The 24,975-nt window shown below is 36.6% G+C and overlaps 1 protein-coding gene across 4 annotated transcripts in view; it reads right to left on the bottom strand.

Moving 5' to 3' along the window:
* PLEKHA5 (pleckstrin homology domain containing A5) overlaps positions 1 to 24,975 on the bottom strand; it is a 244,321-nt gene that overhangs the window by 99,665 nt on the left and 119,681 nt on the right. For all 4 annotated transcript variants that reach the window (XM_004390233.1, XM_004390235.1, XM_004390234.2 and 1 more), the window contains 2 exons: positions 3,500 to 3,583; positions 1,414 to 1,534 (listed from right to left, as the gene is read on the bottom strand). In XM_004390233.1, coding sequence (XP_004390290.1) covers positions 1,414 to 1,534; positions 3,500 to 3,583 — 205 coding nt within the window. The remainder of the gene's footprint in view (positions 1 to 1,413; positions 1,535 to 3,499; positions 3,584 to 24,975) is intronic.

The following is a 24,975-nucleotide window of genomic DNA, read 5'->3' as shown; positions in this document are numbered from 1 at the left end:
AAAAATCTTCCACTGTTTTTTCTAGTGCTTTTACAGCTTTGTTTTTAACATTTCAACAAATGACCCAGCTGGAAAATTTCTGGTGCACAGAGTGAGGCATGGATCTAAGTTTCTTTCTTGACCCAGCAGTCCCCAATTCATTTATCATTTCTTTAGATTTTAAATAAAATACATTAATGAAGCATTATAATACTCAGTTATACTATTGGCATTTTATATTATTTAATAAGAATTAGAAATTACATCATTTGAAAATTTACATTTACTTGTAATACTACATAAAATTTTACTAAAAAAAAAAAAACCAGGCATTTGAAATATTATAGTTCGGTTATTGATTTCCTTATAACAAACATAATTTACCATTACAATTGCTTTACTACTGTAAAAATTTTATTTTTAAATTTTTAATATTTTCTTAAAGTTAAAATATTTGATTGTGTTTTTGGTGTGAGTTTACACAGCATATTAGGTTCCCATTTAACAATTTCTACACAATCTGTACAGTGACACTGGTTACATTTTTCAGTGTGTCAGCATTCTCATTATTTCCGTTCTGCCTGAAACAATTTATTTTTTAAATAAATAAAAGATTAGTCCTTTATTGCTCAATTCTTTTGCTATACCACAATACAGAAATTGAGCATCAACTTTAAGGTAGTTATTTAAATTACTTATTCAGATTTAGTAGCAAATTTTCCAATAATTTAAAAAACATTTACATTAAAATACTAAATCTGAATGTGCTTGAAGTACAAGAAACAATAACCACAAGTTCTTACAGACATACAAGTCCATAATCATAGTTACCCAAACAATTAAAATTTTAGTTTCTGATTATACAAAAAAATCCATTTCTATTTCCACATGGCACTTCTGAGATATTTTTGTGAAGTTGTGAAATATTTTTATAAAGACTTTCCCTTTGGCAGTAAAGAATTTTACGGGTATATATATATCTTTTTAAATAATAAAAAACATAAAAACAATATAAATTATGTTTAAAAAAAAATCATGGCTAAATTTTAAACTACTTGATAATTCTCCTCAATCTAGGCCTTCGAGTCAGAAAATAAGATTCCTAGGCTATTAATCTTCATCTTTACAACTTAAGTTGATTCAATAAAGTGCCTATTCTCTCATAAAACATTCATTATATTGGTTTTTTTAAAAAAATCAAAATCTGAATTCTACAGTATTAAAAAAGAAGTCATTAAATTATTAAGTTAATTAAATCTTATTACCTTATATTTCAAGCTCTTGTTTCTTATATAAATGACCTCCAATGTAATTAGGTTCAAGTAATAATTAAAATGAAATGATTTTCTTATAAAAACTAACTCTAGCCCATTAAGAGTGACAGTAATAGATACTATCAGTTATCAATAATTAACAGTAAGCAAAATAACTTACTCTGCCTACAGGGCTGACTGGATACAAAGCATAATCTGAAGTCATGCTATAGTTAGACGCTTCATTTATCATACTTATGGGTCGTTCCTTTTTTTCTTCAGACGTCATGGTTGCAACGGTCCTGAAAATATAATACAGCAAAATGCTAAAACCTGCTGTGTACACAAACTGCTTTATAATAAAGTTTCCCTACAGTTAACAATGCTGGTGTCCTACTTTTTCAAAATAGTGAGAGGCTACTTACTCTAGAGCCAGAACTTAATATATACAGCTACTATAAATATAACAAACAACTTCTAAGAAGAACATAAGTTGATAACATTAATTCATGTACTTACTGAGGACTTTCCCTATGCCAGGAACTGGGATATGTATTTAATCCAGGCAAGAGTTCATGAATGGTCAACTGTAAACTTAATATGCATGTAACAACTTTTAAATAGGGCACTCGTGCAGCGTTTTCTTTAGTCAATATGAGCATGTGATTTAGAACTATAATTTACATAGTCAAACTGATGTGAGTTAAAACATGATGTGAGGAGATAAAATATGCCCAGGAGAGCCCAGGTACCAGTTTAAAAAACGAAGCCCACAGAAGCACTTGCATAATGAAAAGAGAAACTATACCTGGGTGTAATCTCACCATTTACTAGCTATATTACATTGGCGACAAGCCAAAGTCTTTGCTTTTCACCCATAAGCAAAACCAACTCACAGGGAACTGAGCATATTCAGTGAAGAAACTTAGAAAAGGTGCATTCCTTCTTGGTCTGGTTACTAAACCTAAAGAATCAAATTCCTTTCCTCTTTGACTCCCTCCGGATTCACCTGTTCCCTGACTTCATGTATTCCACTTATTCATCTTAACCTTCTAATCTTAATGTCTTTACATTGATAAGCACACAAAAAAAGGAGACTGGGCTTTCAATATTACCTTCTGCTTTTTTCCTTGTATGGAACACCGCTGAGTCACTTAAAGCAGAATTGTCTTCTACTCTAGAACTACCTTGCAATTTTTCTTAACTCTGAAGCTACTGGACTGGAATGCAGGAATTGATTAGATTCAAGATGGATTTTGGAGACTGAGCAAGAAGTTAATGGACTGGATGTGAGGTGAGGGAAGGGAAGAACCAAGATTGACTCTTGGATTTGGAGCCAAAAGGGAAGATTGGAGGAAGAGTAGGTTGGAAATGGGGACACAGGGCTGAAATAAGAGTTTGGTTTTGGCCATATTAAGTTTGAGATGCCTACTAGATATCCAAGTAGAGATGTGTCAAGTAAGCATTGAATATATGAGTCTGGAAGAGAAGTATATGCTACATATATGTAGTATAATATTACATAGCGTTATAAGGTATACGTAACATACCAAATATACATAACTACCAAATAGCAGTTATGGTAATTATTATTCTAGCATATTATATTAACTGTATAAATTCAACCCAGTTTTTGTAAATTTTTCAATACTCGTGCTAAAAAAAAGTGCAAAGATAAGTGGGAAAATCTACTTAGGCTATGTGGATAGTGTCATCATACAAAAAATCACCGTTTAAATTAAGCATCTAAATTAACATAGGTTGTGTTTATTTTAACAGGCATTATTAAATATAGTCTACTTGGTCTTACAACTGGCAACTTAAAAATGAATTACATGATTATTCAAATATCAAAACAGTAACAATGATATTAATAAGTAATAAGTTTTATAATGTATAAAGCATTTTCACACGTATTTCATCTGATGCTTAAAAAAAATCCTGAGAAAAGGTAGTTATCACTATCCCTGATTTAAGGATAAGAAAACTGAGCTCCAGTTGAATAATTTGACCAACTTGACAGTTGCTCTGACCCTGAGCTTATCATCTGTGTTGTAAAAATGCTTCTGAAATTATATCCCTCAGGAAGAAAAAATTTATGTCATGTTTCTCTACCACATGAACAGTTGTCATTCCGTTATCAGACTTGAATGTAAATGTCCAGATAGGAAAACTTGTTAAATTGTACTGTATTAAATATGGATAACAGCAATCCCAATGCTAATCCCCATCTCGAATACAGACATTCCATGAAACTCTTTACTTACTGTTCATTCACTACAAAAATACAATTGTCCTGTGATGGCTGTCCTGTGACTGGATGTTTGCAGGTCACTTTCCTTTCATTATGGCTGAAAGAAGAGTAAGAGACAAAGAGAACATGTTGGCACTTCTATAATCGTGAATGCTTTTCTAATACTCTGGTTGTAAAATACCCATTTCTTTACTTTAACATTTAAGTTAGTAACAAAGGAGACCAAATCTAAAACCCTGGACCTGTTCAGATTCCTGAATACACCTTTTCTACTGTCTGCTGTGTATGTGTGTGTGGATATATGCTACTTTTAGTTTTACAACACAGCTGAACTCACTCCCCTCAGTGAGACCTCAACCCTTGCTTCTCACTATTTTATAAACAGTGTAAGTTGATCTGGCTCACAACTATTGCGCTCTGCATTTCACAGGTGGGCCATGAAAAATAAGGATGAGTATCTACCTACCTCTATTACTTTTTGGCCCAATTTAGTAATGCCAAATTCATATATGGAGAAAACAACCAATACTAAACAGTTCTACTATACAGGCATCAGCACATTAAAAACTAGAAGGTACATGGGAAAAGTAATAATTTATGATGTTTCTGTTTTACAAAAAATATATAAATAATACACTGGAGTTTTTCTGTGTGGTACTTGAGGAAGATATGTTTTAGAAAAATGGGATCTGAGGGGGAATTAAAAATCCTAAGTAAACGAAATGTAGAAACAAAGAAAAAATCTACTTGGTAAGCTTACTAGGAAAAAAAAAACTGCTTTAAATTATAGGATGACTATTTCTGAAGAATGAGACCTCTGCTTGAGAAATATTATTCTTTTTAGGTTAAATGATGAGATTATCTTGTTGAAATGAGAGGAAGGGGAAAAACAATAACAACAACAAAAACCCCATCTCTCAAAACCAAAAAACATCAGATGCCCAAAATAATATACCCTATACATCAGTACATAAAACAAACAACACACATCACCATTAGGGAGTCGGTAATCTTTTTCATTGGGTCAAAAACCATAAAGCATGGACGTGAAAAAGATCTATCGTTGGCTGGCCTGACCTTAGAAAACTTACTTCCATTATGAAGAAAAATTTCAAGATACTGTACTGAATACTGCTTTGTTAATTTTAAAGATTTTTTACACACACTTATTACAAGTGCTCTGTATTGTGGGAAGTCTATAACCACAAGGCAGCAATTTTCTCTCAAACTTTATATACTTTAGTTTCTATAATTTCCAAATTATAACTTTCATTATTATTATTTTATTGGTAACTCGGTACTCTGAGCTTTATCCATTAAGTAAAACTAAAACTATATAAAAGAAAAAAAATACAGATACAGTTTTTAAAAAAAAAAAACTGCATATTAAATATTGTAACAGTAGAATGATTAATAGAATACAATGTTAGTATGTCTGTTATTCCTTCAATTAATTGGTCTAATAAGCAGATAGGAGTACGAAATAACCAGCTTTTTGTAGGTGGTTTTGTTTTTATACAGACATCCAGTAGGTGAATACTGTAAAGAATCAGTGAGTCTACGTCATTACGCGTGGCGGTATTTTCACTACATAAAAAGTCTGCAAACTGACTTTCTTACCTGTTGGTTTAAAAAAGTGCAACAGTGGAAACCTAGAGCCTCTTGTGGGATGGGTTTATGTAATACACAATAAGTAGATAACAGAATAAGTAAATTATAGCCTCTGGAGATAAGCAGAAAATACTGAAGTACTAAAATCTGATGAACATTGTGAATGTATGCAAGTATGTAAATCCTGATGTTCTAACGGAGCATAAAACACTGGTGGGTATAAAGTCACCCATGGAAGGAAGGAGTATAAAAAGGCTAGAAGAAGTTGTGGTAAACATACAGAAATAAACAATTCCTTTCATAAAAACCAATATTGCAAAAAGAAAACAAACAACCCCCTAAATACTGTATTATTTCCCTATTATGTGTCATCTTGCCTGGGAGGAATATAGCTGACTCTAATCCTAATACTCATGAAGCTTTAAATTACAATAACATAACCCTGCAATGACCAGAGGGTAAGGTACCACTCTGACTTTTTGAACACTAAAGAGATATTTAATATGAGTGCCCATCAGAAGAGGATGCAGGGCAACGGGGGACATTTAAACAATGCATAATTAAAAGAAGCCCAAACATTCTTTTTCACAAAAGTGGATGCTACTTCAATTAGATTGACATTTTTACTGTCCAAACACTTTTATGCTTGCAAGTTTTTAAAGTGAAACTAACAAAATAAATACATAAAAATCTTACAATTCTATCTTAGCTAAATGATTACTCCCCAAAACCAGTATAAAATATGTATACATTTATGGTCTTTTACTTCTTCAAATATATTCACTACAATGTTTCTTTTGCTTAATGTTATGATATCAAACTGATATGAAAGTTCATACAAAACCTTTAAGGATAACATTCTTGAATGAAAAAACTATCTTTCCCCACTACATATGTCTAACTGTAATATAAAGTGAACAAAAAAGTCCTATCGACATTTTATTTACTTGTTTTGATGTACTGAATATTCCGAAAATCTGACTTGTAAGTTATACATTTTAAAAAACATGCATAGTTCATTTTCTAAAACATTACATTTCAAAATGTATTAACGATGTATTTTAAATTATGTTTACTCAATATCACTACAGATTTCTATAAAACACAAAATCTGAGGATTGAGATTTTACAGACAATTTAAAAAAAAAAAAAAATTCCCGCCACCTCCTATAAAACAACATACTTATCAAAGAGAAAAATCAGTGTATTGTTCTCTACTCATTTCATCAAAAGCAGGTATTTCAGGCAATAACTGCATTTTGTAATTAAAATAAATGAAAAGTGTGACAAATTAGAATATCAACACTAGCCTTAACTGTTAAAAGTGGTAATTTTCCACTACCTGATAGGATTGTCCACCTTCATTGCTCTTGTGTAAATGTATTTGTCAAATTATATTTTTAAAAAGATACCAGTATTTCTAAATCATTCACTGAAACTAAAAACATGAGTCAAATGAACAGCCAGTCCCAATAAATGAAAGCAATGTAAATTAAAAAGACGAGCCTCGTTTAAAATAATTCCCACAAAGCCATCTCTGTCAATGTATTTAACCTGTTGCCATCGAGTCAATTCCGACTCATAGCAACTCTACAGGACAGAGCAGAACTAACCCATACGGCTTCCAAGTAGCAGCTGGTGGATTCGAACTGCAGACTTTTTGGTTGCAGTCAAACACTTAACCACTGAACCACTAGGGCTCCAGGATTCTTTTAATGGATACAGCACTTGACACTGCAGGAGATGGCTGGTCACTGTTAAGTATCAAGCCATGACCAAGGGTGACTTGGTCAGGAAGGGTGACTGCTCAGGATCAGAAGGGCAGGGAACACAATGATTCCCAGTCTTTCCTCAATTCTCCCAAAGTTTGTCCCCTGCATAAACAAGGCATTCCGTTTTTCCTTACATTGTCCTGTCCTTACTTATAAAGCATATATTTTCTTCCTACAACTTGTCATCCTTTTCCATATTCCATTAGTGTTCTTTTTTTTTTTTTTTTAAGGGCCTCAAAATCAAGACCAAGAGTATCATCAATTTTGATATGCTGCTTGTTTTGAAAACCCTTGTGCTCCAATGTAACTGATGTATCAGGGAACAATTTGAGCATAATGCAAACTCTACGTTTGCTTACACAGTTTTCCTGCAAGAAATTCTAGGTGAGCACAGAAAACTGTACCCAATGGAATCCAGTCACATAGGAAGAAACAAAACGCACACCCACACACAGCTCACACATCTACCAGCTGCTGTGTTGTTGTTATTAGGTGCCATCAGGTTGGTTCTGATTCACGGCAACCCCATGTACAACAGAATGAAACACTGCCTGGTCCTGTGCCATCTCACAGTCCTTGCTATGTTTGAGCCCACGGTTGCAGCCACTGTGTCAATCCATTGTGTCGAGAGTCTTACTCTTTTTTGTCGACCCTCTACTTTACCAAGCATGATGTTCTTCCCCAGGGACTGATCTCTCCTGATAACATGTCCAAAGTACATGAGATGAAGTCTCACCATCCTCTCCTCCAAGAAGCACTCTGGCTGTACTTCTTCCAAGACAGGCTTGTTCATTCTTCTGGCAGTCCATGGTATATTCAATATTCTTCGCCAACACCATAATTCAAAGGCATCAATTCTTCTTCGGTCTTCTGTATTCATTGCTGAGCTTATGCAGGCATATGAGGTGATGGAAAATAACATGGCTTCGGTCAGGGGCACTTAGTCCTCAAAGTGACATCTTTGCTTTTTATTTTAAAGCAGTCTTTTGCAGCAGGTTTGCTCAATGCAATATATCATTTGATTTCCTGACTGCTGCTTCCACGAGCGTTGACTGTGGATCCAAGTAAAAAAAATTCCTTGACAATGTCAATCTTTCTCCATTTATCATGATGTTGCTTATTGGCCCAGCCGTGAGGATTTCTGTTTTCTTTATGTTGAGGTGTAATCCATACTGAGGGCTGTAGTTTTTGATCTTCACCAGTAAGTGCTTCAAGTCCTCCTCACCTTCAGCAAGCAAGGTTATGTCATCTGCATACTGCAGGTTGTTAATGAGTCTTCTGCCAATCCTGATGCCACATTCTTCTTCATATAGTCCAGCTTCTTGGGTTATTTGCTCAGCATACAGACTGAATAAGTATGGTGAAAGAACGCAACCCTGACAAACACCTTTCTTGATTTTAAACATGCAGTATCCCCTTGCTACTTAACTGCCTGTTTTATGAGCAGATCTAGTGTTACAACTTTCAGTCCAATAACCTTCTTTCCAACACTTCCCAATAACTCATAAGCTTAAACCCTTCCAATGTCCACTTCCACTAGCAAACTGCAGGTCCTTTTCAAGGTAAAAGGCCATATTTATTATAGTATTTAAGTATTTTCTTAAACATGTAGCACGTGTAAAACTTCACTGCCATTTTTATTAGGTTCCTATCTTTATTTTCCTGTGTTACTAATAAAGTTTTTGAGTGGTGTGCTCTAACCTCATTTTTCCCATAAGTCCTGTGATTTCATAGCCTGATTAAGCATAGTGAGGTGATTTTTAGAACACGTTATGTTACAGCAAAAATGATTATATTACAAAATTACAAAGTAGCATACCACTATGCTGCTAACAATGCATTTGAAGCTTTAACAGACACTAAATTTTTTAAATCCTTGCTAGAGATTTATGTGTTTCATGAATGAAAAGGAAAACCCGAAAGGATAAGGCTTTTATATACAATGAATTTGTGTTTCTAGATGAATCTTTATAAAAAAAGAATAAAATTCAGGTTTTCATAAAAGACATGGCTATGGTCACCGAGGAAGCTAATTCCTGCCTCGTCTGTGAACTCACTGTGGCATGGCAGGAAGTCCAAAACTTTTCTAAATAGGAAGCCGGGTGTTCACCTACTCTTACTTTCAGATTTCCCTCTTGATGTTTTAATGTGTATTTCTAGACCAGTGGCTCTCAACTGAGGGTGATTTTATCTATCAGGGGACATTTGACAATGCCCGAGAACACTTCTGGTTGTCAGAACTAGAGAGGTACTACTGGCATCTAGTAGGAAGAGGCCAGAAATGCTGCCAAGCATCCAATAACCCCACATCATTATCTAGCCCAAAATGTCAATAGTACCAAGGCTGAGAAACTCTGGACTAGATTATCATAACCTTCTAACTACACCCTCTCCTCACCAACATGGTTAGGGTCCAAAGACCAAGTTGTTAAGCAAAATCAGTGTTATGCAAAAATGGAGGATGACCACATTAGACCACAAAATAGCAGACTGACTACATCATTACATAACTGCCAAACTACTGAGGATCATGGCCCAGCCAAGCTGACACATAACCTTCACCATCACAGCCAGTGTTGCTCTAGCCTTGCACCTTGGCATTCGTTACTGTCAGACATACATCATTAATGTGCAAAACAGTTGGATAGTAGATTTTATACTGTTGTTGTAAATGTGAAACGTCGGATAATGAGATAGCTGATAAGTGAAGAGAAGGTGTACTAACTCTACTGAATAAGCAACTTTTATTATTTCTTTGTGTTTCTGTTCTTCTCTAGAGACAATAAAAACAGGAAACAACAGCAGTTAAGAGCACAGGTTCTAGAACCAGACTTTCTAGATTGGAATCCCATGTCCTCCACTTACTAGCTACGTGACCTTGGGCGAGTTATTTAACTTCTCCATGCCTCAGTTTCCTCAACTGTAAAATGTGGCTAATAACAGGACCTATGTCACAGCTTGTAGTTTATTCTTTCATTTATCGAACAAATATATGTATATAATATACAAGGAACTGTTCTGAGAATAGAGTAAACAAAACATAAAGCCCTTGCCCTTATGGAACTTACTTTCTACCTGAGATATTTATGAGGATTCAAGGACTGAATGAATAGCAGAGAGCCCTTAGAACATGGCCTGGCACACAATAAGCCCTTAATAAATGTTATTTATTATTTCTATGGACTGCAGGACTTTGAATATATGTAGTCATTATCAGAATAGTGATCAATCAACTATTTATATACAGTTTAAATTAGTGCCCACCAAAATAATTATTTAAAACTCATGTTATCCCACTACATGTATTTACTGTAAAAAGAGTAAAATTAGTTGTCAATTCTCTTTATTTTCATACTTTTTGAAGATCAGTTGTGTTTCTATGCTAGCAAAGGCAGTATGAGAGAAGGTTCTTAAAAAAAAAAAAAAGGACTCGGCTATTCCACAGAGTTCAGAGCTTAAGGAAACAGGTCATACTCACAAGCTCAGTCTGAGGATCATGATCTCTACAAAGGCCCAGATAAAGAAACTGAATCAATGCCATTTTTAGAAAAGATATCAAGCAACTGACAAACAGCACCAGAAACTCTAGTTCCTTGGCATTGTGTCCTCTTCACCATTTATTACCAGAGATTTAATCATTTACTGTAACTAGAAGATTGAATGAAAGACCTGCTTCTTTAAAGCCTCTATGGAATCACTACATTCAATAATAATTTGGTTTTAAAGGATTCCAAGACAGAGAAATCCGTGTGTATATTAAATGGTATATTATTTCCATCAAATTATATAACAAATTAAAAATGACACGTCTACCCTGGATAGAAGAGAAATTCATTAGCTTACCTAATTCCTTTTCAAATTTTACATGTTTATAGACCAAATAATAAGCTATCTGGTTGCTGCTGTTTGCCAATGGGTTGATTCTGACTCACAGAGACCCTATATAACAGAATAAAATAAAACTGCCCCATAGGGTTTCCTAGGCTGTAATCTTTACGGGAGCAGATCGCCAGGTCTTTTCTCCTGAGGAGTGGCTGGTGTGTTCGAACTACAGACCTTTCTTTCAGTTAGCAGCTGAGCGCTTAACCGTTGTGCCACCAGAGCTTTCTGGTAGCTCAGATAAAAATGGAAAGGTAATGAACTACAGAGCTCCTATATTCTATTACAGGAAGCAGAGCAAGTTTTTCTTTGGCTGTCCCTTTTTTAAGTTTCCCAAAAACACCCCCGACATCTAATCTCATTAGTCATAGATAAGGGGGAGAAAAAAATCCATGCCTAATTCAACCACTAGCAAAGGAATAAGACCAATATGGTGAGCTTATACCAATTAAGACTCACAATTTTGTCTGCAGCCTACCTAGAGAAAAGTGAGTAAAATAAGGTTATGTTAAAACTTCAAGGAACAAGGGGAAGAGAATGGCTATTAGCTAAGGGACCAACATCACAGTATGCTTACAGAAAGCAACTCACACACAGCCCAAAGAAAATACTTGTAGTAACATATTCAAAGCTAGATTCTCTGTTCTCCTGGGAAACGAGGAAAACGGTTTTACCAAATTCTTCCTTGTGAGGACTTTGGGACCTTAAAGAGGGTGATTTAAGCTGAATTTAAAGAACTCTGGAGGTTTTATTTCTTCAAAATGACTTTAAAATTTTTTTTAGCCAATTAACAACTACGTATTGGCTACTTTTTAGTACTGCAATTCTTCCCTGTGGGAGTACTTTTTTTTTTTTTTTTTAAGTCTTTACTATTGTTTCTAACCCTCATTTCATGGGTAACTCCAGTGACCACTTTAATACAAAATCCACTGAATTTTTTAATTAAAAAAAAAAACAAAAAAACGGAAATTGCACCCTGTAATAACAGCTAACACAAGTTTTCCAAGTGATATGTTAGAGTTAGACAAAAGCAAGCTTTAATAAGTAGTGTGTTTTATGTTTAACCGTGGCAATATGGCTGAAAATTTATCCACTATACACAAAAATAACATGCATTTTAGAAAACTGTCTTACAAAAGAGGGTTTACTTTGGTTGTCTGTTATTAAACTCAGATGCAAACCCATTGGAGTGATTTGTTCTGACTCATGCATTTCTCTTATGGGAAGGAGAGAAGGATTTGATTTAGTTGAAGAAAAACAGGCTAGCACAGTGGTTTGGCAGCTGCAGTTTGGCAATTCTTCTGGGAACCCTGGTAGCAAAGCCAGTATCATGACTTGGACCTTTACAAAGGCCCAACCCACAAGGGCTGCCACATATGCACGATGCTATTCAAGTGGAGTGGGCTGAAGAGGTGGGGAAACCATGGACATTACCGCATTTCTCCAATTTAGGGAGAAAACTATGTAGCAAACAGCTCATATGTGTGCTTGTATCTCTTTTGTTTTCGGTACTTTTCTATGCAAACCAGAAAGAGTGCTGTGTTTGTTTACGTTCTCAGTTTGGCCTTGGCTTCATTACACTATGAGACAATTATACTCTCCAGCTTATTTTCAAATTGAAGAGCTTTTATCAATAGAAATCATAAAGTTGCTGTCTTATCACACTGAGACTGAAACAATAAAATCTAATAAGGTTTAAAAAACATGTTTGTAGCACCGACTCAGTTATTAAAACAATTGGTTCAAATTACTAATTTAAAAAACATTATTAAACATAAAGTTCATTAATGTTATATATAAATAATATTTCCATTTTAATAAAAAGGAGGAAAATGTTATTATGTTCAAATGTGGCTGTCACAATGACTGATTCTTCAATTTATCTTTAAACTGAAAATATACGCTGACCCAGAAGACTGTGCCCCAACTAAAGGCAGTGTTTTAAGAGGAAAAGAAAAGCACTAAAAGCATCCTGCCTTTTCTTGGGAGAAACTGAATTCTTGGGCCTTCGTTATATGAAGAAATAACCACTGAGTTAGCAACCTAAAATATTGTAATTTTTTGCAAAACATGTGAAGTATATATTTCCTTTCCCCATATTTAGTTCTAAATGCCATTTGCCTTTAACTAACTGCTTCCAGACATCCTGTTCAAACCTCAGTGATTCATTTTTCTACCATCAACAAATTTTCCTTAAGGTCTTTCTTAACCCCTTATCTTCTACCCTTTCTCCTCTCATCATTTAGAAAGTGATAATCTCAAATTTCTTGGGGGAAAAGAAAGGGCTCATCAAGTGTGGGCACTTCAGTGATCCTCACCCTCGGCAATAAACATCACAAGAACAGCTGCCACCAGCACATCTGTGGTCACATACTACATGAAACCTGAAAATCCTCAGAGAGCCTCTGAGGGAGGCGTTATTATCCTCACTTTACAAAGCATTCAGAAAGTCACATGGCAAGTATGAGACGACTGCAAAACTCATGCTTCTTCCTTGTAATCTCTCTACCTCTCAATAGCTGCCCTTCCTTGACTCTTACCATAACCATGGACTTTTTAGTTCTGCACTTCACTTCATCTTCCCCCATGTTTTTGTTCAATGGCACTAAATCAAAATAAAACAACAAAAAAGCACACCTTCCTCAAAGGCCCTTCCCTTTTTTCAAGGCCATCAAATGAGGCTCAGGGAACATGCATCCTCCCCTCGTTGCCCCTCTTCTTTCCTACTTCAATCTCACTGCCTAGCAGCACCACAGCATCATTTCTATCTGTATCACAGTAATAAATCTTTCCCAATTCCAACTTAATTTCAAACCTAATACCTTTTTTTCATCTTCCTCTTCTCTGAGGCTTCACAATCATTTACCACTCTTAGTCAGCTACTTGACTCAGATAAAATCATCACCCAAAATCAAAATCCACTTCTGTCAACTCACTGCAACCCTCCAGGACCCTACAGGACAGGGCAGAACTGCCCCATAGGGTTTCCAAGGCTGTAAATCTTTATGTAAGCAGACTGCCACATCTTTCTCCCATGGAGCGGCTGGTGGGTTAGAACCACCGACCTTTTGGTTAGTAGCTGTGCGCTTAACCCCTGTGCCACCAGGGCTCCCTAAAATTATCAGATTTATAAATGTTACCACATATTTCCCCATACACAGGTATCAAAGAATAACAACAACTGTAAAGCATGGGGGTGCACCCATCAGGAACGGAATATCTTGCTTGACTCCACCAGAAGAAGTAGCTTAAACCTGAATGGGAAAATATGAGATGTAGCACTGCAAGTACAAAGCTGAATGCATTATTATTATTAACTCGGAACAAAAAAGAAAAAAAATCAAATTTTCACATGCCAATTCATGTTTTTGTTTTCTGTTATTTACATATAAGAAAATTTGTAAACCATCTTTTGAAAGGACTTGCTTAAATAAAACTAACAGACGTTTAGAATCTAAGAAACAAACACTTTTCATGGATTTTAAGCAATTTTGAAAGTAATGCAAAAGCAATTCAATTAAAATTATGCTAGTAAAGAATAAAATGTACCTATCACATTAATAACTGTTCTCCAACCTGAGTGTTATGGCATGGTTACATTTTAGATCACTTAATAAATTATACTCAAAGCAAAAAATGTCTAAAATAATTTCGATAATTCTTTCACTAATAATTCGTTTTATTTAAATTAAAATAATTATTCTGAACTTTAGATTTTCTTACATGGAAAGGTAAACTGGTATTATGTGGTTAAACAGAATGTGACTCTTAGAACGTACACTAATTCACCAATACATTTTCTGCCTTCTGCCAAATGTTCACGAATTAAGTGACGTTTCTGATTTCCACTCAGGAATCACCCTATGAGAGGGGACAGCTGATGATGAATCTCAAACACTATCTTAGTTCAAGTTCTTAAATGCCCAGGCCTCTTTTAACAGTGTTCTAATTCACCACCTTATAAACAGGCTCTCCCCGCTCTAGTCCATCATCCATGCTGAGCGTTAGCTTCCTTCTGTAAAATGGGGGAAAAAAATAACTCTACCACACTTGGACCCAATAAAGTACTCAGTAAATTTTAGCTGAATTTAAATCGGCTAGCAGAGTTAGCTTTCTTGCAAAAAGTAAAACTATATAATATCCTTGCTTTCAAAAGTTGTTGGCTCTCCCCAGTATCTATAATGTGAAGTATAATGGTTTGCATACAACTGTAATTTAATGGAGTAGATGAGGAATACTGATGTTCTGATCTATGGGGAAAAAAAGCACAAGAGTCGTACGTAATTTCAAAATAAAACTAAGCAGAAAATAACTCAAACATGTCAGCAGTCAGAAAAATTATTGTGACGTTTAAAAGCAATAATGTGGCATTTAAAAAATATATAACTGGAATTCCATTAATTCAGACAACTCTACTACTACCTAATGAATGCTAATTAGTAATGTTTTATTACAACAGGCATAAAATAGAACTTTACTATACCATTGGGAGAGAAGCAAACAGCAAATGAGAAAAGTTAAATTTAAGCATAGTCTCTTTTGTATGTGGTCATATAAAACTTTATAAAGTTATTCTAATTCTAATTTACACATAAATTAGAGCACAACTTCAAAATGGAACCGATTATCGTACTGTAGGTGAAACACATACTTTCCAATGAAGTCAAGCTGACAGCATAGCTCAATTCAAATAGAAAAAAAAAGTTGATCATTTATTATTCGCCATTGCACAGTAATTACCATTTTCAAATGCTGCATGAGCTTTACCTAAACAATCATTTCAAGAACTAAAAGGTAAGTCAAATGATGCCTCTATGAAACAAGATGGTTATATTATCAGTAACTTAAATACTTTTATTCATTCAATATCAGCCAGGCATTAGTGATGTTCCCTTAATAACATTATTATAAATAATAATGAATAAATAATAATAATAAACACAGAGTAATATTATAAAGTAAAAAGAAAACCAAAAAACCAAACCCGTTTTCATCGAGTCAATTCCGACTCATAGTGACCCTATAGGGCAGAGTAGAATTTCCCCATAGGGTTTCCAAGGCTGTAATCGTTATGGAAGCAGACTGCCACATCTTTCTCCCGCAAACTAAAAAGAATGGGAGAGAAATGAGGGATTGATCTTGCTTAGAAAGAGCAGGAAAAGCATCACATAAGTGGCTGCCATTTGAACCGAACAGGAATAGTCAGATGCAGCTAGAGTTTAGCACAGGTTGGATGAGGGGGCACAGAAACGGACTGAAAATCTGGGCTTTGAATAACAATACATTTATGCACATAAGGTTTATTATAGTACAGTATATTGGAGTTGTGCTTTGTCATTTCAACTTCAAAATAATGCATTTTTAAAAACTCTGGAAAGGTCCAAATAGCATAATGCTCTTACAAGATGCACACAGCAGTTAATTAAGGCTTAGTTTAGTCAACAAATCATTATCCCCAAGCACTGACAAATTTCTCACTCACAGATAAGCAGGAGTGGGATAGAAATGCCACCCAGAATAGCAGGTCCACTTCCCACAGCAGAGACACAGAGAAGAACAGGCAGTGACTAGAGACGTGGGGAAAATCCAATGGCCGAGGCAGGGCACTGTGATGGCAGTAATTTACTCTGGAGACATACTTCGCTCTAACAGAGTGGAGTACAAGGCCACAGCATGCTATCACTTGGCTAGATAACTGGCAGGTTTTGACCATCAGAGTGAAAATGGAACCTCTCCAAAACAAGTATCAAGATATCCTCCTCACTCATTTAACATAATCAATGAATTCATTTATTCACGCTCAAATATTTATTAAGCATCTAGTATTCACAGGTTGTTGTACTGTCTGTCCACCATTAGGAAACAAAAATATAGTTCAAAACTATACCCAACCAGCTGCCGTTGAGTCAATTCCGACTCATGGCGGCCCCACAAGAGGTTTAAAGAATATTACTGAATCTGAGTTTGCTAAGCTAAATGTTAAATTTAAAGGAGCAGACAATTGTAATTTTCTATCAGGCTCTGTAGTATTGATGGAAAGGGTTCCTCTCAAAGCATGCCTTATTCATTAGAAAACAGACAAGTGCTCTATTCTCTATAGCTTTAGACCAGGACAAAACTTTTATGTCAATTTCAGGTCCCCCCCTCCCCTGCCCCAGCTCGGCTCATCATCCCCCTCCTTTTCTGCCAGATTTAATTTCCTGTTCATACAAAAAAGTTTAAATAGCTTCTCTTCACATGAAATTTAGTAGCATTTAGGCCAATGACCTCTGATGTCAGAATGTCTGAAAAACATCTTTGTTTAAAATGTATACTGAAGATATTCCAATTCATCATTATGACAGTAACTTAATCATTAATTTTGAAATACAGGCTATTTTGAAACCATGTTAAAATACTGTAAGTGTATTCAAGATAAATTTTTAAAGGGAATATAAGTATTCATGAGTTATCTATATACTTAAATTTTCTAGCTTTGGGCAGAATCTTAGCTGAAAGCTGAACATTCTGCAACTTAAGGGGAAATACGTGGATCTTGAATTCAGGCTGTCAAATCAAATCAAACAAACTTGAAACCTTACTTCTATATAAAAATATGCTTCTAAATATGGAAACAGCATAATGTATTTGGAGCCATAATATGAGATAATTATTAATTCCTCCAATTTGACATCTTCGTACATTCACAATTACAAAAAGCAGATTTAGGTAATTTTCTTTCAATAGTCAACTATATTACTCACATAAAAAATATGTATAGCAAGCCTTATTCTTTAATTGCTTCATAAAATTTAAGTGAAAATATTTAACATATTTCTTAAGAACTTCCATGTTACTTTTTCTGGACCTGGAGTTAAAAAGCAGAAAATGCGTACGTAATTTTTTTAAGAGAGAATCTTGTTTGAAAATTCCCCTGAAAGACCCTGAAATCCCAAAGCTGCTACTGAACCTGAATGACATAATTATGCCAGAAATAGTAAAAGGCTTCACTATGTATCATAACTAAAGTATCGTCCATTTACTCAAAACGGAGTAAAAAAGTTATAAGCAAAATACCTACATCCTCCCCACCAAATTCTTACCAACAAAACCTACTTCCTACACTAATGCTTCAAAACAAATAAGTCAATTTACATACTTCAAGTGATAGAAACAAACTGATACTGTTAATAAGAAATGAAATCTTTAAAAGGCATGTTGCCCAGCCTTCAAAATCAGCGGCAGTAGTAACTTTCTTAACTCTTTAAGAGCTAAAAATACTGTCTATAATCATCTCCTGCCATATTGCTCCTAAATTTTAGGTCAATAATGAATCACAGCACTAAAATGGTCCAAATAATTAAAGAATTAAAATAAATAAATACCAATACCTTCAACTAATTATTAATTAGTTTAGACCAGTACCAATATAAGGAGCCCTGGTGGTGCAGTGGTTAAGTGCCTGATGGCTAATCAAAAGGTTGGTGGTTCAAACTCACCAGCTGTTCTGTGGGAGAAAGACGGCGCAGTCTGCTTCCATAAAGATTTAAGCCTTGGAAACCCTATGGGGCAGTTCTACTCTGTCCTACCGGGTCGCCACATGAGTCGAAACTGACTCGATGGCAATGGGTTTAGTACCAATATACTTTTAAAATAATACTATATAATGAATATTGTTAGCATCTCCATAGGAACATTTGGGAAATTATTCATTTTATTCTCTCTAAAAAAAGAAATCTAAAGCTTCTTCTCTGAGTTAAAAAATAAACAAGGTAAAGTAAGTGCTTTAAAAATCTTTAGGCTTCGAAGCAATTTGTGACTATTATGTAGTTATGTAGCTTACAGCTAAGGAGAGACCAAGAGGAAGACATTTCCGAGATCTACATCTTAAAATGTCCAAATCATCTGAAAACATAATAACTATATTTAAAGTTCTACAACAATATAATACTTTAGCTATGGGAACACCTATAATACGCAAATCATTTGCACCGAGTACCATGCCTGGCAGTAAAGCTACAAAATTATTTACCACAGGCTATTTAACTGAGGAAAAAAGGATTACTGTTCATTTAGCCATTAGTTATTTATTATTAACACATAAAAGTGACAAGAATTACTCACCAGTCTTCATCAAAATCACATTCTTAAAGAGACATTCAACTACAGGCAAAAAAGATACTGGAATAAAAAATGAGTCAACTCCTTTGTCTTTGAGCGGCTCCCAAATGAGCACTATGGGACTCAGCACTCAGGCAACGTTCCGTGGCTGTCAGGCTGGCCTGCCACTCTGGAAGTCTGACACCAAACTGACGTCACACACTAACATGTCATTGCAGCCACAAATTAAGGCAGCTCCTCCAGGAAGAAGCTGTTGTGATTATGCATGCCTTCCAGCCATAAAAGTAAAATATGATTTCAATTCCCTTAAAATTGGCATATAGCACAGTGTAAAATACCAGGATATATGGTTGTAAACGGCTTATTAAAATTTAGTGAGAATTTTAAAATAACACTATCCCCAAATAAATAGATATTTCCTGTCAGAAACATTAACAATTAAAATGATTTCTTTCAAAACATTTTTGTTGTGGTTTCCAAAGTTGATAATACTTGTTTAAGAAATTCAACCAATAAAAGACATAAAGAAGGCTGAAACTGTCTAGAATTTCACCACCCAGAGATGATGATGATGATGGTACCTCAGATGTACTGTGTGAAGCACTTCACAAACTCAGCTGAGTCTCATCACCCTGAGAGACAGGTTCTGTAATTATCTTCATTTTACTGAAGAAACTGAATGAAGCAGAGTAGTTACAGAACTTGCCCATGGTTACACTGCTAACAAGGGACTGCACAGGATCCAAATCCAGGCAGAATGTCTCCACTGCCCATACATTTAATCACTAAGCTATACTAACTAGCTATTTACATTTTGGGGAACACACTTTTAGACCAGAGTTTGAATATATAAACATACTAATTCAACACAAGGGGGTCAAACTATACACATTGTTTTGCAGTCTGCTTTCTTCACTCAATAACATGCCATGGGCAGCTTTCTCTATCAGTAACTATACTTCTAACTACAATTTAAAAAAAAAAAATTTATTTGTTGTTGATGAGAATACAGGTTTCCCCCACCACCCGAAAGCAGAACGTTCCTATGAAACCTTTCCTAAGCCAAAGTGGTGTAAAAGGAGGAATTTTAATTTATATGGGGAAAATTTTCGAGGTTCCCAGACCCCAAAAATAAACTATCAGTCATACCAAATAACATATAAAATCCTGGCAGGAGCTGTGGAGGATGGTACTGGCGGGGCGGGCCATGCGGGACCTGTGTGGAGCACACCCAGGGGCCGTCTGGTGAGCGGGTGGCAACCACCGCAGCCTGCCCGATATTGTCAGAGGGCGAGGGGGCAGCGGCAGAGAAGGGCGACCAGGAGACTTGGTAGCATAGGGGGAGGAGTCGCTGGGCTTTCTGACCAGGCTGCCACTTGGCCCTGCGGGCCTGGAGTGTAGCGCCCTGGATCCTGACTCTGACCTGCCGCCCCCATCGGGCACATCGCACTTGGCAGCCTACTGCACCCCCGAGGTTACTGAGATGGTCGCAGGGGGGCTGGCGCCCATCTACTACCTCCAACCTGGTTTTCACCTACTGAGCCCACCATCAGCGGGGTGTGCACGCCCTCAAACCAGTTATTTACATATGATAAACGCTATTTTCGCGAAAGTGAAAATCTTCTGGTTAGCGAAAACAGGTACTAATGCAGGTCTTTTGTAAAAGCAAGTGGTGTAAGGTGATCTTTGGGATAGCGGCGAAAACTTGCATACACAGTAAAACATACACCAATTCAAGTTTCTACATGTACCATTTAGTGACAGATTACATTCTTCGAGTTGTGCAACCATTCTCACCCTCCTTTTTGAGTTGTTCCTCACTCATTAACATAAATTCACTGCCCCCTAAGGTTCCTATCTCATGTTTCGGAGTTGTTGTTGCCAGTTTGATCCCATATAGACAGTACTTAAAAGAGCATAATGCTCAAAGCAGACATTTTTTACTAGTTAAACTATTGTTTGGTTTTAAATTGACTTCAGGGGATAGTTTTGGTTTAAGGCTTAAAGATAATCTCAGGGAAATAGCTTCAGGGGTTCATCCAACTTTCATGACTCCAGGAAGTCTACAGTCCATGAAAATTTAAAATTCTGCTCTGCATATTCCCTCTTTTTGATCAGGATTCTTCTATAACCTCTTGGATCAAAACATTCAGTAATGGCAGCTGAGCACCATTCACTTCTGGTCTCCTGGCAAAGGAGGTAGTTGTTCATGGAGGCAATTAGCCACACATTCCATATCCTCCTTCTGTTTTGACTCTCCTTTTTCCTCTGTTGCTCCAGGCAAACAGAGACCAAATGTTGTGCCTTGGATGGCTGCCTGCAAGCTTTTAAGACCCCAGGCACTACGCAAGAACTAGGGGGTAGAACAGAAGCACTGAACGATTTACTAGGCCAGTTAACTGGGATGTTCCATGAAACCAAGACCTAAATCTCCAAACCAAGACGCCAATCATACTTAGGAGTGGAATTGCTGGGTCTAACTTTTCCATTTTTGATGGCTGCCCATAACAATTATCTAAACTTGTTTCCTATTGGGCACTTAATTTTCAATTTTTTGCTATAATGAACAAAACTTAACGTATATTGGAAACCCTGGTGGTGTAGTGGTTAAAAGTTTGGCTGCTAACCAAAAGGTCAGCAGTTTGAATCCACCAGGCGCTCCTTGGAAACCCTATGGGTCAGTTCTACTCTGTCCTATAGGGTCGCTAAGAGTTGGAATCGACTCGAAGGTAACAGGGCAATGTATATCACTGTCCAGACATCTTTGTGGTTTTCTGTTTACTTCTGTAGGATAATTGTTAGAAGTGGGATATGTAGGTCAAAAGGTGTGAATGTTTTCAACATTTACACACACTGTCCTCCAAAAAGAGGTACCAATTTATCTTCACACCTCAAGGTATTAGATTTCTCCTTTCCACACATCCTTGACCACATTAGGTTTTGACAAATATTTTTCTTCTTTGCAAACAGAAAATACACACCATTGCACTGTTGATTACGTGTGCATGTGTGCGTGCGTGTGTGTGTGTGCGTGTGCATGTACGTGTGTGTGCACGTGTGTGTGTGTGTGTGTGTGTACTGGAGGGGCAGTGGTGGTTCAGTGGTAAAATTCTTGCCATCCATGCAGGAGATCTGAGTTTGATTCCCAGCCAAAGCACCTCAAGTACAGCTACAACCTGTCTATCAGTGAAGGCTTCTGTGTTGCTATGTTGCTGAACAGGTTTCAGGGGAGCTTGCAGACTAAGACAGACTTAGAAGAAAGGCCAAGCAATCTACTTTTGAAAATTTGGCCGAAGAAAACTATCACAACAGTCAGAATGCATTGTACATGGAGTTGCAATGAATCAGGAGCCGACTCAACGGTAGCTAACAACAAAAATGTGTGTGTGTGACAGAGAGAGAGAGAGAGAGAGAGAGAGAGACAGAGAGAGACAGAGAGACATTGAGAGAAGTACCTCTTCATATGCCTATACATATGGAAAGCTGCGCAGCATAATGCTCAAGAGTAAGCTCTGGGCCTGAGTTCAAGCCCAGCTCCTCTTCTCAACAGCTGTCTGACCAGACTCAAGTTGCTTAGCCTATTTGGGCCTCAATTTCCTTATACAGTGTCTTGGTTATCTAGTGCTGCTATCATGGAAATACCACAAGTGGATGGCTTTAACAGAAAGAAATTTCTTCTCTCACAGCCTATGAGGCTAGAAGTCCAAATTCAGGGTGCCAGCTGCAGGGGAAGGCTTTTTCTGTCAGCTCTGGAGGGAGGTCCTTGTCATCAATCTTCCCTTGATTTAGGAGCTTCTCTGCGCAGGGATGCCGAGTCCAAAGGACGCGCTCTGCTCCTGGCACTACTTTCTTGGTGATATGAAGTCCCTATGTCTCTCTGCTCGCTTCTCTCTTTTATATCTCAAAACAGACTGCCTTAAGACACAACCCAGTCTTGTAGGTTGAGTCCTGCCTCATTAACATAACTGCCTCTAATTCTGCCTCATTAACATCACAGAGGTAGGATTTAGAACACATAGGAAAACCCCTCAGATGACAAAATGAGGGACAATCACCCAATACTGGGAATCCTGGCCTAGCCAAGTTGACACTTATTTTTTGGGGAAACAATTCAATCCTTATGGGATTTTTGTGGGAATTATGTGAGAAAAACCATATAGAGCAATTAGAACAGTGCCTACCACACAGTGTTTAATTATGTAAATGTTAAATCACATTTAACAGCTGACTGTGTTTCTTCTAACAGTTCATGCCTTTACGCCAAATGGTAAGTCTTAATAGAGTACACACAATTTTATAAAATATACTGTAAATATCGTGTTAGAATGCTAATGACATAAAATTTTTCACATATCTCAATCTGAGTCATCTTACAACGAAATCTAGCATGTAACGTAACTGGTGTTAAAACATTCTTTTCATAAGAAACGGTTATAACAAAATTAAAAATAGCATCTCAAGTTGAGAAAACAAAATTGTTTCATCATGTAGCTTGAAACACAGACAAGCAAGCCAACACAATTTGCTATAACCAGAGGGTTTGCATATGTTTTAGGAAAGTAGTGATTCATGATCTATTCCTATTTTTTTTAAGTGACGGTTTTGCTAGTCTCAATTATGTTCAAACTTCTCACACTAAAAGAAAACAAACTCATTCTAGAAAACATCAAAAAGAAGTCAGTGAAATAACTGTTTCCCACCATTCTAAAGGCAAAGCATAGCCCCTTTCAAGTGACATCAGTCATAACCACCGATGAACAGAATATATGAAAGTTAAAATGCAGCAAGCTTATTTTCCCTGCCCCCTCCCCCATTCGACCTTCTATTATGTCACAAAACCTTCAACTGTTCTCACCAGATAGTAATAACAAACTTGCTATGAAGGAAATTTGATTATTTTAGCAGATCTGGTTTAGGTGTATTCATTGTTGTATATGCAATAAAATTATCCTATCTAAAGGCAGACATTTTTCTAATAAAAAAGCAGCATAACATGTTTGCATAACCACACAGAGGTATGGTGGTTCTACACAGAGTTTTCAGGAGAAAAACACAACCAAACAGCAGAGGTCCGTCAAGAGACTCTGGAAGATTACAAGGGTTACTGAGAAGTAACAAGCCTACAGACTGTTTGGTTTAGGAGTTGCCAGCATCCTGCGCCATTTCTCTAGAACCTACCTCAAGACCCAGCCTTCTTCATCTACCCACCCGCCATTTACAGAAAGACAATCACAGGGAAAGCACTGTGGTCAGGCAGTGGCCATAAAAGAGGGGATAAGAACAAGATGAGGCCCCTCCTTTCAAGGCCCTAACAGCCTGGAATTGACAGTTTAATGGGGCAGAGAGAGCTGTAAACAGATCATTATAACATAACCTGATTTGCAGAGCACAGAAGAGGAAGTGGCTATAATGCCTGAGGGAATCTGGGAAGGCTTAACGAAGTGACAGCAGACCTGCCTCTTTCAAGGTGAGATTTCAGTTAGAGGTAGCAGTAGTTGTAAAAGCACAAATTTATGATGCAATCTAAATTTTACACCTATAAAAGGTGCCTAATTAACACAGAAACTATTCATTTAAAAGAAAAGTTGAATACCAATGGGCAATTCCAACAAGTGCCTTATAAGATCATACCCAGCTCTTCCCAAACGTCAGCTATGGCTAGTTTAGCTTTCTCAATTCTACTCAAACCACATTTTAGGAAAGAAAGCTGAGGTGGACTGAGGATACTCACTACTTTGTCGGGACTAACTTCAGTTGTTGTTGTCAGCTGCCATTGAGTCAGCCCCTGGTTCACGGTAACCCCAGAAACAATGGAAGAACATGTAGCTCAGTCCTGCACCACCTCGAAGATGAGCTGTGGACTGGACCATTGTGATCGATAGGGATTTCACTGACTGACTTTTGAAAGTAGATCACCAGGCCTTTCTTCCTAGTCTGCTTAGTCTGGAAGCTCCGCTTGAGGTGCATTGGCTGGGAATCGAACTCAGGTCAAGAAATCCTAAATCTCAATGAATCCTGAGTCTTTTTAAATATGTTTCTGCACTATGGAGCAGGAGCCATGCTTCATTAGCAGCCACAGAAAAAGTCCAGTGAGGAATGGTAAAGTATTTCCCACTAAATAATGTGT

Source organism: Trichechus manatus, unplaced genomic scaffold, assembly GCF_000243295.1.
Source record: "Trichechus manatus latirostris isolate Lorelei unplaced genomic scaffold, TriManLat1.0 scaffold00289, whole genome shotgun sequence".
NCBI classification, from domain to species: domain Eukaryota; kingdom Metazoa; phylum Chordata; class Mammalia; order Sirenia; family Trichechidae; genus Trichechus; species Trichechus manatus.
This window is presented reverse-complemented; position numbering and strand designations above follow the sequence as displayed.